Source organism: Portunus trituberculatus, chromosome 41 (genome assembly GCF_017591435.1).
Source record: "Portunus trituberculatus isolate SZX2019 chromosome 41, ASM1759143v1, whole genome shotgun sequence".
NCBI lineage: Eukaryota > Metazoa > Arthropoda > Malacostraca > Decapoda > Portunidae > Portunus > Portunus trituberculatus.
This window is the reverse complement of record NC_059295.1, coordinates 32,038,031-32,054,997: the sequence shown is the minus strand read 5'-3', so window position 1 is coordinate 32,054,997 and position 16,967 is coordinate 32,038,031. Positions and strand designations below refer to the sequence as shown.

The 16,967-nt window shown below is 38.5% G+C and overlaps 1 protein-coding gene across 2 annotated transcripts; it reads left to right on the top strand.

Moving 5' to 3' along the window:
• Nucleotides 1–10,268, top strand: LOC123516987 (MAU2 chromatid cohesion factor homolog). Of its 2 annotated transcripts, none has more exons than XM_045276793.1 (12): nucleotides 1–1,128; nucleotides 1,520–1,699; nucleotides 3,066–3,188; nucleotides 3,328–3,438; nucleotides 4,786–4,906; nucleotides 5,058–5,222; nucleotides 5,347–5,498; nucleotides 5,609–5,704; nucleotides 7,350–7,555; nucleotides 7,881–8,083; nucleotides 8,681–8,857; nucleotides 9,646–10,268. In XM_045276793.1, the coding sequence occupies exons 1-11, from the start codon at nucleotides 904–906 to the stop codon at nucleotides 8,851–8,853; spliced, it is 1,755 nt and encodes a 584-aa protein (XP_045132728.1). In that variant the 5' UTR covers nucleotides 1–903; the 3' UTR covers nucleotides 8,854–8,857; nucleotides 9,646–10,268. The 2 variants fall into 2 exon arrangements, with proteins under 2 accessions (XP_045132728.1, XP_045132729.1); XM_045276794.1 differs by having other exon boundaries at nucleotides 8,681–8,862.
• The last annotated feature ends 6,699 nt before the right edge of the window (nucleotides 10,269–16,967 follow it).

The following is a 16,967-nucleotide window of genomic DNA, read 5'->3' as shown; positions in this document are numbered from 1 at the left end:
TATAAATACAAACCAAATCTCCTAATTTTTCCCTCTTTGTTGGAATAAAAAAAACTTATGATAATTAAAGTTGAATATCACGATGGAGTCACGGATGTAGAGTTTGGTGTTCAGCAGCGGAAGTACAAAGTGAAAGTTGGGTCCCTGTTCCCTCCGTTGCCTGTGTTGTTTACTTTGGGTTGTTGTGAGGAAGGTTCGCGGGGAGAAACGCACACATACACACACGTACAGAAATAACCGATACTTCGAACAACATTGGTATCGAGAATGGTATAGAGATACATATGCGGAGATTGAGATGGAGAAAATGTATCAGTCAAGCGGAAATAGGCGGGAAGTGGCACATATAAGCTAAGAAAGAAGTATCAGTTTAGTTAGCAGAGACGCTCGGGCTCAGTGTTGGCTTGGCACTTCTGTTCCTCCTTCTGCTCGTGTTGACGCCTCGACCCTTCGTCCCCACGCTTCAGGAGGAGAGCGTCACCACCTGTCACAATCATCTGCCTGTTGTGCATAGAAGAAAGAGGTTGTTTACATACTGTTAAGGCGAGAGTGAGGTGCCTTCCCCTCCCTCTTGTGTGACATCTCTGGTGTTTGGACCAGTGCAAGACGAGGGTATTCTAGATAGATTGCTGCCGACTGTATCAGTGAAACATCTCTTGGACAAGTATTAGCATATTTGAATTGTTAAATCATGATGATGGTAAATGGTGAAGTTTAGAATATCTGGAAAAAGATCAGTGAAGGAAATAAAAGACTAAAATTAACATAATCCAGACATTATTGCACTGGTAACAATAGCTCATCACACACCAAGGACAGGACTAAAGAGGAGCACCGTGCGGGCCTGCTGGAGTGCGTAAGGAGCAGTGGGCAGGACTCCTGCCCTTGTCTCCCACCCCTCTAATGGCCAACCCTCAGGATGCATGCTACCTCTCCCTGCTGGCCTTAGCTGAGCGGTTCCGCACCCAGGAGCCGGCCAACATTAAGAGCTGCGTGCAGTGTTTGCAGGCTGTGTTGACCTTCCGCCCACCTCCGAAGGTAGAGGCACGCACACACCTGCAGCTAGCAACTCTGCTCACCCAACACACCACCAACACACAGCTGGCAAGGGACCACCTCCAGCAAGCAGTGAGTTGTGCTGTGTAATACTAATATGCTGCCACTTTATGGAATCTCTTTTTCTCTTTTAGAAAGTATGGACATAGTAGGGTGGGGAAAGTAAAATCATAGGAACCTACTTGCTAATAATTAAGTGCTGTAAGCTTTTGGCTGGAGTCCTTCAGTAATATGTACCTATAGAAAATGATTATTATTTTAGTTTTATTAATTTTTTTTACTGTATGAAAAATTGTTTTCTTCATGCAGTTAGGAGACTGAAAATTTACTACAAATAAGGTGTTTTGAAGAGCTATTTATGCTTATAGTATTTAGTGTTCAGTACATCAAGGTTTGCAATATTAGGAGTTTACTGTAATAGACAGTAGATAATCTAGGCCTACATCTCTCTCTTTATCACCAGTGGTCGCTGTCCATGAGCATTGTTGGATTTGATGATGTTCGCTTTGAGGCAGCAAGTGAGCTGGCTAAGCTGTATGAGCAGACTGGCAGCACTCCGAATGCCAAAGGTGTGCTGCAGCGTGCCATTGAGCTCTCCAGACAGAGTGTTTTCTGGCACTGCAGACTCATCTTCCAGCTAGCAGTGAGTCAATTCTGGTTCTCTGTCTCTCATAAACATACGTGTCTATCTTCCATCATGTAATCCTGATGATAAGTCCCATTTGTTATTTTCTCATGTTCTCATATAGCAAGGGTTCTCAACCTTATTCTCATTAAGAATCCCCTGAGTTGTAAGACCATCTACCCGAATCCCCAGTAATCTGATATCGAAGAGAATGTTAATTTAATGAGTGACACTAACTCAGTATCCTGCATAGGACATTATTAGATCAGCCATGTAAGTACCCATGGAATCGTAATTTAGTAATTGACACTAACTCACTATATATACAATGGTACTGCAAAGGATATTATTAGATCAGCCATCTAAGTACAGGTTGAACCTCCCAAATCCGGCAACCACCGGACCTTAGACTTGTCGGACCATGGAAAATTCCGAACTATAGGTGGTCCCCAAAACACCCTCTATATACTTACCCTGCATTATACAAGTTTAGCTGTAACATTGTTTTGATATATGATAGTTGTACATGTACATGTCTCGTTTTGAATTTTTGTAACCATCCCTGAGAATATTCACTATCATGTTGTAAATTAAGTTCAGCATGGAAAATATTTGCCTGCACCATTATCATCTCACAGGACACAGGGACGTTACCAGTGCGCCAAAGCTTAAACCACTATGAGAGCACTGTCTAAATCACTGCTTTTACCCTCCCTAGGTGTTCTACAAACCTCCATGTTCTTGCTCTCACACTCACTGTAAAACTTGAGAAGTTGATTCTTCTGCTTTTTTATATCATAGACAGTTGATGAGCCAATGTTGTACTGTTGGCATAGGGTCCACACTGAAACACCTTTATCTAGCTTCCTCAATAGGTCCACTTTCTTTGCACTGATATTGTCATATGTTTGCACTTTTTCTTTGGTTCGCACACAACACTATCACTTCCTGGTCGCTTTGAAGCCATGTTTAGGGGCAAATATTACAGAAAAAAATGTTTATACACCTGGGGGAGTGGTACTTGCAATGAGCGACAGCATGGTACTGATCCAAATTTGACCCAGAATGCCTGGACTCCAAAACAGTACAGCGCCACCGCGTCCTAGCGGCGGTCCGGCAAATTACTCCGGCCAATTCAAAAATTCCGGCAAACAAAAATTTTGCAGGATTACAGGTGTTGCCGGATGAAAGAATACCGGATTAAGGAGATTCAACCTGTAGCCCAGGAAATCTTCTTGCGAACCCCTGGTTGAGAACCCGTCTTATAGATGATACTGTACATTCTTACTTTCTATTGTATAATTGTCCCTCCATGTCTTCCTCACTCACATAATAGTTTCTTGCAGCTTACCTCATGCTCTTATGCTTTTACTTCTACCTATAGCAACTTGCTGTGACAGAGATGGACTACACTTCTGCGGGAAATCTACTGCAGAAGGGCCTTGAGTATTGTCTCATCCAGGGCATTGCTTACAACCAGATTCTGTTTCTGCTCAGCAAAATTATGGTACATGTGCAGCCTCCATTGTTGCTGAAATTTAGTAGTCCTTTAACTGTTAATGATAGAAAGAAATACACTTAATTCCAAATCCATAGTAATTGCTCACTAGCACAGCATTACTCAGAGCCTTCATGTGTGACTGCAGGTCATGCTCCTGGAGGGCCGTGGGGCTGTTGAGATTCAAGCACTGCTGACTCAAGCCAACCAGAGTGTGGAGCAGTACAACGGAGCACAGGGACAGAAGGAACACCTCAGGGTAGGCTATCCCCTCTCTCTCTTTCACTTTGAAATTTCAGAAAAAAAAAAAATATGGTGTGTTTATGTATATGTATATGCTCTTTTTGATACATAGGAAGAAATTTTTAGGAAATCTGTATTTGACACTACCTTATAATGTATGGAACTATGCTTGCATAGTACAGTGGAGACTCAATACTCTAACTTAATTAGTTCCAAATGGATGTTCAAGTATTAAAAAGTTTGACTATTGTTACCTATAAATCAGGTAATTTGTTCTAATCTTAGCAAAATCTGAAGTTTATATAAATTTCAATGTATTTTTTTTTTTCAATTTTGATTTGTACATACCATAAGTGAAGGCTGATAATGGATAACATAGAAGAGGAGGGGAGAAGGGTGGGGAAGAGGGAGGTTGCCAGAGGATGAGTAAGTATCCATGAAAACATCTTCATATCTTTTCTCCTGGTGTGATTCCCATGAATCCACTAGTGTATTGCAGTGGCTCACTAACACTTGCACTTTCACCAAATTTCTTATTTCTTCACTAATAAGTCTCTTTGGTACCATCATGAAAGTTTCTAAATGAAAAAATACTGACAGAATGCAGAAGAATATTTTCTCAAGACTGTGGCAGGACAAGGCATCTGATATACCGGTATTATGGTAATACTGGTATTACCGGTTATATGGTATCAGAACAGTACAGTGGCGGCTGCGAGAAGGTATATGACCAAATGTGCGGCTGTTTGATTACCAGATATTTTCACCACTAATAAGCCTTTGGTATTAATGTAAGTTTATAAATGAAAACCTACAGATGGAATGCAGGAGAATGTTATTCTGATGACCGCCGGCAGCACAAGTCAAAACTGGTGAGGGGGAAAGGGGGACACCAGGGAGTCTTTGTTTACAACCACATGTGTGGATGGTTCAACTAAGGTATTTTTTCGATTATTAAATTAAACTTTTGCGTTCGAGTATGGAAAAGTTTGAGTATTGAGTCTCCACTATATTATTTTTCACCTCATACTCGTATTTACATAGAAGTAGTTGGTGTTTCATTCTTGATGCTCCTAGAATAGGGCTTATTAAAGTATAAAAGCTAATGAAATGAACACTACTTGAATTGGTTGATTAAGAAGCAACATTTGAAGACATTTTTTTCTTTCGTTGAATTTTATTTCCTTCCCGGCCCTAACAATGCAAAGAATATGAATTATGTGAGTGTATGGTGCCTTGTCTGGTCCACTTTGTATGGGATAGATAGATAGCTCTTGATTAGTTTCCTTTTGTTAGCAAAATGAAAGCAGAGAAAAAAAATGGATGGCTCAGGTTTTGCAGTATTTCAATTCTTCCTGCGCAGGTGTTCTATTTGGTGCTGCTGGTGTGCCACAACCTGAACAGTGGCCAAGTGAAGAGTGTCAAGCCAGCACTCAAACAGCTGCAGCAGTCTATCCAGAACATTACGCAGCTCTCAGAACAAGGTGGGTCTCTCTCTCTCTCTCTCTCTCTCTCTCTCTCTCTCTCTCTCTCTCTCTCTCTCTCTCTCTCTCTCTCTCTCTCTCTCTCTCTTCTAAGCAAAGTACCACAATCTTTGATTATTTAACTTCTCCTATGGGTGATTTACCTTGACAGAAGTGATACCCAGCAGCAGTAGCGAGATGTTTGCCTGGCTGCCCCGAGAACAGCTGTGTGTGTTGGTGTACCTGGTGTCAGTGATGCACTCCATGCAGGCTGGCTACATGGAAAAGGCCCAAAAATACACTGACAAGGCTCTGCTGCAGATAGATAAACTCAAGGGTTAGTTTTGAATGTATGTTAGTATGTATGTATATAGACGTATCTCACTCTCCCTCTGAGTCCAGATTATATTATTTTGTCTTTAGTTTGCATTTAGCATGCAAAGCTGGTCTTTGTTCTTCAGCGGAGGAGAACACCACCATCCTGAGCTCCCTGCAGCTCCTGCTCCTGGAACACAGCATCATGTGCCATCTCATCATGGGCTCCAAGGCGCAGGCCATCAAGGAGATTGCCAAAGTGTGTCGGCTTTTGCAGCATGACAGTCGGCAGCTGCAGGTGAGTGACAGTGATGATGGAGGCAGCTCTTAGAGCAGTACAATAATATGAATGAATTAAGATTTGAATATGGGGGTGGTACATTAATATGAGTCATGTTTCTCTGTCAGGCTCATCGTGCACAACTACACACACTGCTGGCTGTGTATGCCATGAGCATGAACCTCTCCACTGCTGCTGAGGTCCAATTCAATGCAGCACTAAGGGTGAGTCCATTGTGTCTTGCTTCTCTGTTTGAAAAGTAATTGCATACAGTAAAAGTTGTGTTACAGGCACATTGTTTGCATCTTACAATTCAGTTTTAGAAAGCACGCAGAGCTGTTGGGATGGTGAGAAGATTTTCTCTGGGAGCTCTTAGGGTCATTGTATCATGGATGTTCCCAGGTGAAGAAAATGTCAAAATTATTTGTATACATCTAAAGCATTTTGTAAATAATTAAGAAATCCTTGGCACTGCTTAAGGTGAGATTGGATGTGGATTGCAGTGATGTGAAGTGAAGGCTGGTGTGAAAACTGCTTGTCTTAGTTCTGAAATCTTGAGATGTCTCTGCCTGACTACCCATTGATCATTTATGGTCGCTGATATAGCCATGGTATAAATTCCTAATATATGTGTTATATTTACATATATCCAAGTTCAAAAAATTTTATGTACAGTAAGCCCCCGCACTTGGCGAATCTCAGCTTAGCGAAATTCACTTTTGGCAGTAGGATGGCCATGGACCACCAAGTGCATGCTTGGCGATTTGAATTCAAACTTGGCGGCTCCATGGCGAACCACGTGACTCCCTGGTGATGTCAGACCTGTCTCTAACTAAGCTTATCAGAACACAGTGTGAGAGTCCCCTTCAGCCATTTTGTTTATGTTACTCTCTGTTCTGCTAGTGTTGGCACTTTACCGCCAACATGGCCTTTACCAGTGCAACAGCTGGTACCAGTGGGGGTAAGGACAATGGTGGTGGCAGCAAGGACGAAAATGGGCAAGGGAAACGGGTAGAAAAACAGGAGTTACAGCCTTTATATCATGTCTTATTAGCTTCATGTATTGTTTATTGGTCTGTTTTGTACATGTGTTCTAATATGTGAAGGCAGAAGATTTTATTTCAGCTCGAAAGATGGTATTTTAGGGGGCAAAAGAGGGACTTTGGACCAAAGATTGACTGAGGGATTTTTTACCCAATATATATGGTATAAAGAACTCGTGCTTGGTGAAATTTGCATTTGGCGGTAGTTTTGCCAAACTAATTAATTCGCCAAGTGTGAGGGCTTACTGTATGTATTAATTTGTTTATTTATTTATTTATCTATTTATTTTTTTTTTTCAAGAATGGGACCACTGCTCTAATTTTCTTTCTAATCTAGTCCAAACATCTGTACTTTTATCCAAGAAATCTTTAATTATTGACATAACTTGTGCATCAAGTCTTTCTCAATTTGCTTGTGTCTCCTTTTAGATTCCTGATCTTTTTTCAGATGCCACAATCTGATCTTTATTTTGTCTGTCTCATAAGTCTTGTGCATTAGTTTATGTGTCATTACAGTCTCTTTATTTTCTCCCTAATGAGGAAATCTGCTTGGTGTAGTGGAAGTGTGTGCTCTTGCTATTCTATGGTTATTTGTTTGTGCCTTCTTTATGTGGTGTTCAGTCAGCCAACACATAAGAGAGGGGACCCTAGGGTATCTGTTGTGCAAGTGACATTTAGTTTAAGTATTTGTATTTTTTCTATAACCATTACTGACCTTTAACTTTTAAGTCTTCTGTAGCAGAAGCCAGACATTATGCAGCAGTCACCATCTCAGCTGGCCAGGCAGGGCATGAGGAGAAAATATAAAATCTTGTACACTTTTCAGACCTCCAGCAACCGAGACTTGTGGATCTTTGCCAACTTGAACCTTGCTGTTGTTTACCTCCGGTGTCAGCGAGAGAGAGACTTTGCTGCCATCATGGACCGCATCAATCCTGACACACTCCCCACGCAGTCCCAGAGTCTTCGAGCTGCTTCCTTTTATGTGCAGGGCCTACATGCATTTTTCACCAATAGGCATAATGATGGAAAGTTAGTTGATGAACCTCAAGTAATAGTTACATATTGTCTTTTTGCAAGTTTGAAGTTTCATTGGCAAGACATCACAGAGGATTGCTGCTAAGCTTCACATATTTCCTTGCTGAAGTACTGGTTATGCTTGACAGTTCTGCCTTTTTATGCTTCTCTAATTGCCATGGAGATTGACACGAAAGGAAGTCATAAGAAAAGATTAGAGTGGGTGCACAATGTTATTGATAGTGACTGCCCTCTATACATCTCTTACATTTCAGTGATGATAAGGAATGTTATAATCTCTTTATTGATGATAAAGAATGATATACTTTCCTTCAAACAGACGATTTCTAAGGGAGTCTCTCAAAATGGCAAATGCAGAAGACCTGAACCGTCTCACATCCTGTTCCCTGGTGCTGCTGGGACACATCTTCTTGGCACTGGGCAACCCTAGGGAAGCCCTCAACATGGTGACACCAGCCATGCAACTTGCCTCAAAGATTCCAGATCTCCATCTGCAACTGTGGTCCTCAGCTATATTGAAGGGTGTGTGTGTATTTACCTAGTTATATTTACCTAGTTGTATTGTACAGGGTTCAAGCAGGGCTCATAGTGTCCTGTCTCCATGTCTCCATTTATCCAATTTTTCTTTAAAGTTATGCACATTATGTGTTGTAACAACTTCACGCAATGCATTTCACTTTTCCACTGTGTGTGTGTGTGTGTGTGTTTTATATAGGAAAAATGGTTCCGATCCATCTCCGTATCTATTAGTATCTGCCTTAGCTTTAGATTCAAGGTATTTCTTGCATGGACCTTTTTTGTAAATTATATTTTTCAGATTTCCATGCTTCTGCTGGAGAAGCTGGGGTTTTTTTCTTTTGCAAAGTATCTTTTTTATTTTCTTCAATGATATTTTGTAATATTTCCCAAGTTTCTTATAAAAAGATTTAGCCATTTTCTTCATACCACTGAAAACTTCTAATGCTTTATGTTTAGTTGCATTTTACTAGGAATTTGAAAGTAGTCTCTCTCTCTCTCTCTCTCTCTCTCTCTCTCTCTCTCTCTCTCTCTCTCTCTCTCTCTCTCTCTCTCTCTCTCTCTCTCTCTCTCTCTCTCTCTCTCTCTCTCTCTCTCTCACAGACTTGTACCGTCAGTTTGGAGATGCCCCACATGAGCAGGAGAGCACTCACAATCACTACAACTTCTCCCAGACACTGCTGACTGACCATCTGGCAGCAACACAGCTTCCAGAACATCAACTAATTATGTGGACAGATGGTCCCTTCCCACCCCTCGTCACTGACAAGCCATAGAAAGGTGAGGTGAGGCACTTCATCCTGAAATGTTTTCATCATGCAGAGAAGCTGAGTGAGAACAAGGTGACAAAGTATATATGAGGGAGATAAATGCTGTAGTTGCAAGAGAATGGCAATTTATGAAATGAATTAGAATATTTGATATAGAGAGAACATTTTGTAGAAGAGGACTAGTATGTTTAAAAGTTAAAACAATGGCAAATGGATGGAAAAAAGTGAAAAGTTGCCTTGAACTCCTTTAGAAGAAATTTTAAGGAACAGTATAACAGAAACATTGTATGCCAAGCTTGTTAACGAGAATCTGTGACAAACAATATGATACACTAAGGATTATCAGTTCATGTCATCTAAAAAGTTAGATATAGGCCTAACTTGCTACTTCATATTATACAATTATACCTACTGTCTTGAAATGATTTCATCTAAGCCTGCTGAGATTATTTCCATAATGCATAAGTAAATATGATGTCTCAGCACAGTTATATCATGGTTTTCACACTCAAGTATGAATTTGATAGACAAATTAATAAATTAGTACTTAATGTTTTTTGTTACTTAAACATATTTGTTAGTGCATAAGATGCTCTTCTCAAGAGAAAAGTACAAAAATTGACCAGTTTCCAAAAATATTGTAAATTATACAAAGTACATCTTAGGAATTGTAGCTAAAACACATTATTCACTGTGAACAACTTAAAAATTCAGAAGCCAAAAGAGATGTGTAGAATAGAGTCACAGTGTACAGTAACGTTTAAACAACTGTTGCTCTCATTGTGCATTTTCTTTCAGTGCCACAGTATGGTGCTAGTAGCATCCAAACTGCAGCAGCAACACTAGCAGCAGTAACTGTCCATCAACTAGCTCCCCTCCCCCATTTATCTCAGTGATACCTGTACCTACTTCAGCACTTGTGGAGCAGCCAGACCATGGAGACCTCTTAATTTTACCATCTCTGTACTTGCACTTTTTGTAAGGTTGGTGAAATGGCTATTTTGTTTGCTGACAATTGTGGTAATTGGCCTTATCAGTGTTTATGTATGTGCAGAATACTTCCCTAAGACCCTATCCCCTATATGAGTGTGAGTCTCATATAGTATGTTAAAAGTGGACCCCATAACCTAAATAGCCTATGAAGTTTTAGGCACTCCTTCACATATTAGTGTCTGTCCATTTATGTTACAAAATGACATCACAATTTTTGTAATTCTATTATCTTAACAACATTGGTATCTACATGATGATCCTCAGTGAATTTGTTCCCTTAGCAAGTTTTACAAGTACAGTTATGAAATGCTCCTAAATTTATTGATTAATGAAAAATGGGCACTTGATAAAAGTTATAATGATAATAACAATAATGTTAATAAAGAAAAACTATTATTTGTCAGGAAGTGCTATATTCCAGTGGAAAAGTTTTAGACAAAAAATGTGACCAGTATTGTCACCAATCTGTTCTTAAGCTCAATTTATCATTAAAGATAGGCGAAGCCAAACAGTAATGTAACATACAAGCTGCACATAATGTTCAAGTTGCATTAAATACAGGTACTCTGAGTAAAAACTACTGAGCCTTCATAACCACAGTATCTTCAAGCTACATGAAGATGGTTCATTAGAAGAACTAAAAAAAAAAAAAAAAAAAAAAAAAAAATATATATATATATATATATATATATATATATATATATATATATATATATATATATATATATATATATATATATATATATAAAGATCAAATGAGAACTGGAAATATGAAGAACTCGTGTAGGAAGATAGTTACAGGAGAGAGTTACAGTGGTTTGGGTATGTAGAAGGAAAAGAGGAAGACTGATCTGAGGAAAAAAGTTGGCCTGATATTGATGATAGATTGGCTGGAGGAAAGAATTCAAGTGGAATGCATGAATAATGGTAAAAATGAAGGGGTATCATTCCTTTTTGCATAATGCAATTAAAAATTGTGATTATATTTTATAACATGATTGTACATTCTCTCTCTCTCTCTCTCTCTCTCTCTCTCTCTCTCTCTCTCTCTCTCTCTCTCTCTCTCTCTCTCTCTCTCTCTCTCTCTCTCTCTCTCTCTCTCTCTCTCTCTCTCTCTCTCTCTCTGATTATCATTATCATTATCATTCAGTCTCTGCCATCACATTTCTTGTGTGTAATTGTCATCCTTCAAATGATTCTGTGAAAGCTTTATGATGGCATTTTTTTTTTTACTGATTTGTAATTTTATTTATAGGAATGCACACATTTTTATTAGTGAAATTTAGTTTTTTAGTGTACTTATAATTTTATGCATAAAGAATAATTATTATAAGGTTTTAAGATTCTCATAGTATTTTAAGTTATAGTTAAGAATGTGTCATCTAGATAGTACTGTGTGGAGTTTGTGGTCCACAGGATAAATTTGTATTCTTAGTGTCATACCATTATCATGAAAATTTTTTTGTGTGACAGTTGATTGAAGAAAAAGTGATGGTGGTCACAGCAATCTTGTCTGAAACTAGGACTGTTTCTATTCACTAAGGTAACAAGACATTTAAAAGAATATATTACTGTAAGAAAAATAAGGGATCAGATGTACAAGAAGCTACACGTGGCTGTCTCTGCATGAAATGTATCTTATTATTTAGCAACACTATGCTTTATACTTATATAAGATATATATATGCTTACCACCAATTAACTGCCAATTGATCTTTAGTTTGGACAAAATTAAAGAAGAAATTGAAATTCCTGTGACTGCTAAACAAATGTCTGTGAAACATCAAACTTTTCTCTTAAAATTTACAAAACTTAAAAGAATTAGGGGCCAGATTATCTAATAACCTCTTCCCTTTTCCTGCTTGGAAGTCATTCTTCATATATTATTAGTGACAAGGAAGCTCCTCGAGCTGTGTACAAGAAGGTTGAGCTTCAGAAAACTAACTGATGGCGCTCCATCATGAAGGATTGGTCCAGCACTGCCTCTTTGCCAACCTCTGCTTATTTCTTGCTTGATTACATTGTCTTTCCATGTTATTGTATTAGTATGAAATTGGTTATAGGATTAGATAAGACCTTCAAGGTGTCATATGAAAAATCATACCTTGCAAAAATACAGTATTACCTTTCACTCGGTTAGAGAAGTGCAAAGCAATTCTCAGTTTTCCTGGTTAGGCTGTCACCAGCCAGCTCTGTGTCTCTTGCCCTTCCTCCTCCACCAGCCATAGAAACAGGCTTCTCTTCATCTTTCAGCTCATGCGTTAATTGTAGTTTTTGTAGTTCCTTTTTAGCACAGCCATTATGTAATGGCTTTTTGTTTCTTTTATAGAATGTAGATTTGCATTGTCCATATGCTTATTTCTTTGGTTGTTTTGAAATGATGGCCAGAAAATCCCAGGGTGGTGGTGGCTGGCAGAAACACTTCCTCACCAAACCCTGTTATCATGGAATGGCTTTACTCTGGTGTTTCTTATAACATACCCTATTCTTATAGCTAGGGAACAGTGTGCTGCAGGTGTGTATGATTTGCATGAGTATCAACACAATAATGAAAAGCCTTGCATATAGAGAAACATAGGAGACTGTCTTCTAATTTCCTAATGGGAAGAGTCTTTTCTTGTAGACTCCGAGAAAAGTGGAACAGATAGACCAATAATCTGGCTGTAAGAAGCTCTCAGTCTTAGGCTGTGGAGTGACAGCTTTCATAGCAACAGGGTTGAACAGAACATGATGATGAATTTTTTGTTATCTTTTATGTAAGATTGTCACTAACCAAGGACAACAAAAATTTGAAGAAAGATAAAAGGCCTACATAAATGTCAGTGTCCAAAACAGTGCCTAAAGAAAGATAAAATGATGAGGATAATTGTCTTGAAACCCCTTTTGAAATAGTTCAAGTCTTAGGAAAGAGGAAATACAAAAGTAGGCTTGGAGTTCCAGAGTTTACCAGAGAATAGGATGAATTTCTGAAAATCCCAGTTTACTCTTGTATGAGAGAAGTGCACAGAATAGTGATGAAATTAGAAAGTCTTGTGCTGTAAGTGTAAGACAAAATATTGATGTGAAGTGTTCGGAAAAGCCCAACGGAGAAGATAGTGACAGCTTAAACAGAGGAATTGGTGGTTAGGTAAAGGTCAAGAATATTGGGTTTATCTCCAAGATAGTCAGGAATATGAGTAGGTTGTTGCACTAATTGCTCTAGGCTAGTTCATCTGGTTGGTCAGTGAGGGGAGAAGAAAGCTGAAGCTGATGGTGAACACTGAAGACTCTATGAATGGCGATTTCCTCAAGAGTGAATAGAGTCAAGATGTGCTCTACTCTAAATGTTAAGTAGTCAAAGAATTTCTTTATGTAACATTTAATTCATGTAAGTCAGTCTGATTGGGCCACATTTTGAAAGATTGGAAGTGATGAGATTACAGGAAAATATACGAAACTGAAGTGAATGCTACAAGTGAAAGAGGAAGATCCACTTATACTTTCTGCTATAAAAGGTCCTATTTTCAAGTACAAGTGGATTTTTAACTCGCAGGTTTAGTTAACACTTACATAAATGTCAGTGGAATTATTGATGCTTGTGTGATGAAGCTTTGTTAAGAATTTTATCATAATCAAAGAATAAGTGTTTTGAAACCCTCTTGAAAAAATTTAAATCATAGGAAGTTGGAAATTGAGAAGCAGTTAGAGTTCCAATTTATCAGAGAAAGGGATGAATGATTGAAAATACTGGTTAAGTTTTGCATTAGAGAGATGAACAGAATAGGGTTAAGAAAAGGCTGTGGGAGGAAGGGAGACATACAGCTAGCAAGATCAGAACATTTGGCATGAAGATAGCAAGGAATGCAATATTGTGGCAGTGGAAAAGAGGCTGAAGACAGTCAGTTAGACAGTTAGAGGCTAGAGGTGTTGATAAGATTAAAAGCTTTGGTTTCATCCTGTCTAGAAGAGCTGTATGAGTGGAATCCCCCATTATGTAAGGAGCATACTCCATACATGTAAAATTGTGGTGCCTCCTGCTAATAGTGAAGTAAGGGCCACCTGAGTTGAAATTGAGTTGTCACATGCATCAGATAAGGTAATTCATGTTTTTTCATGAAGTACCTGATGTATTCTGAAACTCAAAACCAAGTTTATAAAGTTGGAATGCAATAGAAAAACTCAAGATTTTTCCACTTATAGACCACTTATAACACCTGAGAGAAGTACCAGGACCAATTACCGCATGTGATTATGGTGTCAGCACCTCCTGCCCAGTGGAAAAGTGGATGCTTTGAGGCAAATACCAAATATGGTCATTTACCTCACTACAGCACAGAGGTCTAGTGAGGCAAGTGCACACACAGCTGAGGAAGGAGCGAGACTTTCAAATGATGTTTTCTCAATTGTTTGTCTGTTTTACTTACCTCACTTTAGCAGGGGGAGCCATAATTAAGGCCTCTATACAGAGTTAGCAGATAGTATGGGGAGGGCAGAAAAGCTGGCAGGAACAACCAAGAATGCTTAACCTTAAAGCAGTTTTAGCTAGAGATGATATGTGAAGTTTCCAGTTTAGTTCAGTAAAGGACAGACTGAGGATCTTTAGAGTAGAAGAGAGAGAGATAATTGAGTGTCATTGAAGAAGTGGTGATAGTTATCTGGAAGGATGTGACAAGTTGGTACATTGAGAAATCTAGTTTTGAAGCACTGAAGAATACTAAGTTTGCACAGCAGTAATTATAATTTTCAGAGAAATGAGGGGTTGAGCATTCTGTGGCTATAACTTATAGTATGAAATAGTCAGAGGATGGAAGAGAAGGAGGAATAAACCATGAATCATCCAAAGAGGATATGCAAATTTTTAGCAAGGGTTTGAGTGAAGAGTTCAGCTTTAGAAACAGATGAGATGGTAGTGGTGCCATCAGGTTGAAATAAAAAAGGAAAAGATAAAGCAAAGTTATTGGAGTTTTATTAGGGTTAGGTTCCAGAAATCATGATGGGAGTTAGATCTTGAAATATTTCACACTATTTATAAAGGAGTGTTAGGGTAATTGGAGACTTGATATGATTCCAGGCAGAATTATAAAGTGCATGAGGTTCAGGAGACGAAAGGCTCAATGTTGCATGTTCTGTCTATTCAGAATTTTGAAACTTGAAAATACAATGATTCTCACTGGATATTCTATAGTATTATTGATTCTATTATTAGGAATATATTTTATTACAAAGTTTATCAATGATAATAAAGGTATACGACAGAGATACAGATGCTGATAAAATAGTAGTAGTAAATACCAGATAAAACAGTTCATATCACATAATATTTAAGTGGATGGAACACAAGGTTACTAACACAGTGGTAGATACCTGTACCTCTCACACCTTGTGTTCTGTTTTGATAACAACAAATGCATGTTAGCAAAGATTGCCGAAGCATTGAGTTGTATGATTATCACAGATCCATCTTAGGTGCAGTAGAAAATATTTCCCACTTACTATTTTGCCAAAAAAAAAAAAAAAAAAAAAAAATATATATATATATATATATATATATATATATATATATATATATATATATATATATATATATATATATATATATATATATACGATATACGAGTAAACCAAAAAGTGTGAAGACTCGAGTAGCATGGCAAGGATTAACTGTGGATAAGAATAACAATGAAATTGTTTTCCTTAATGATCTCCTTGAAGAATTCTCGATAAGCAAGTATCAGAATGAGGAAACAAATACCTTACCTTCATTACCTAATCTTCCTTCATCATAACAGTGATGTTCTCAGACATATTGTATTTTCCAGTGCATCTTATTGTTATTATCTTTATTATTATTATTATTATTATTATTATTATTATTATTATTATTATTATTATTATTATTATTATTATTATTATTATTATTATTATTATTATTATTATTATTATAAGAGAGGCTGAGATGCAAAGGAATACTTTAATACATGTTTCTCTTTACATACAAGGAATGTCAGCCATACATAATATGTGAAGATCATCTGGAGGATCAAGGCAAGACCACACTGTGTCTCATTATAGGAATGAATGTGTTATTTTTATTAGTTTTTATTACTATAATATTGATATTAGTATTGTTATTATTATTATTATTATTATTATTATTATTATTATTATTATTATTATTATTGTGTGTGTGTGGGTGTGTGTGTGTGATACATGTACATCATGTGAACATATACCTAATTGTAAAAACTGTAAACACACGCCTGGTAGCTCAGTGGTTAGAGCGCTGGCTTCACAAGCCAGATGACCGGGGTTCGATTCCCCTGCCGGGTGGAGATATTTGGGTGTGTCTCCTTTCACGTGTAGCCCCTGTTCACCTAGCAGTGAGTAGTGCAGGATGTAAATCGAGGAGTTGTGACCTTGTTGTCCCGGTGTGTGGTGTGTGCCTGGTCTCAGGCCTGTCCGAAGATCGGAAATAATGAGCTCTGAGCTCGTTCCGTAGGGTAACGTCTGGCTGTCTCGTCAGAGACTGCAGCAGATCAAACAGTGAAACAGTGAAACACACACACACACTGTTAATCATATTTTTGTCTTTGTAATGTGTGTGTGTGTGTGTGTGTGTGTGTGTGTGTGTGTGTGTGTGTGTGTGTGTGTGTGTGTGTGTGTGTAATTAACTGTTTGATCTGCTGCAGTCTCTGACGGAACGAGCTCAGAGCTCATTATTTCCAATCTTCGGATAGGCCTGAGACCAGGCACACACCACACACCGGGACAACAAGGTCACAACTCCTCTATTTACATCCCGTACCTACTCACTGCTAGGTGAACAGGGGCTACATGTGAAAGGAGACACACCCAAATATCTCCACCCGGCCAGGGAATCGAACCCCAGTCCTCTGGCTTGTGAAGCCAGTGCTCTAACCACAAATGCTAACCACATTTGTAATGTGTGTGTGTGTGTGTGTGTGTGTGTAATTCACCTCCTCGGTCGCCTGCTGGTCACCCAGTCAGTCGTCCCCATTACGGAGCGAGCTCAGAGCTCATAGACCGATCTTCGGGTAGGACTGAGACCACAACACACTCCACACACCAGGAAAGCAAGGCCACAACCCCTCGAGTTACATCCTGTACCTATTTACTGCTAGGTGAAC

Bases quoted from the DNA above. Each gene is read 5' to 3' on its own strand.
- LOC123516987 (XM_045276793.1), top strand. From the start codon at position 904: ATGGCCAACCCTCAGGATGCATGCTACCTCTCCCTGCTGGCCTTAGCT. The intron at 7,556-7,880 runs GTTAGTTGATGA...TCCTTCAAACAG, and splicing joins AATAGGCATAATGATGGAAA to ACGATTTCTAAGGGAGTCTC. The intron at 8,084-8,680 runs GTGTGTGTGTAT...TCTCTCTCACAG, and splicing joins GTCCTCAGCTATATTGAAGG to ACTTGTACCGTCAGTTTGGA.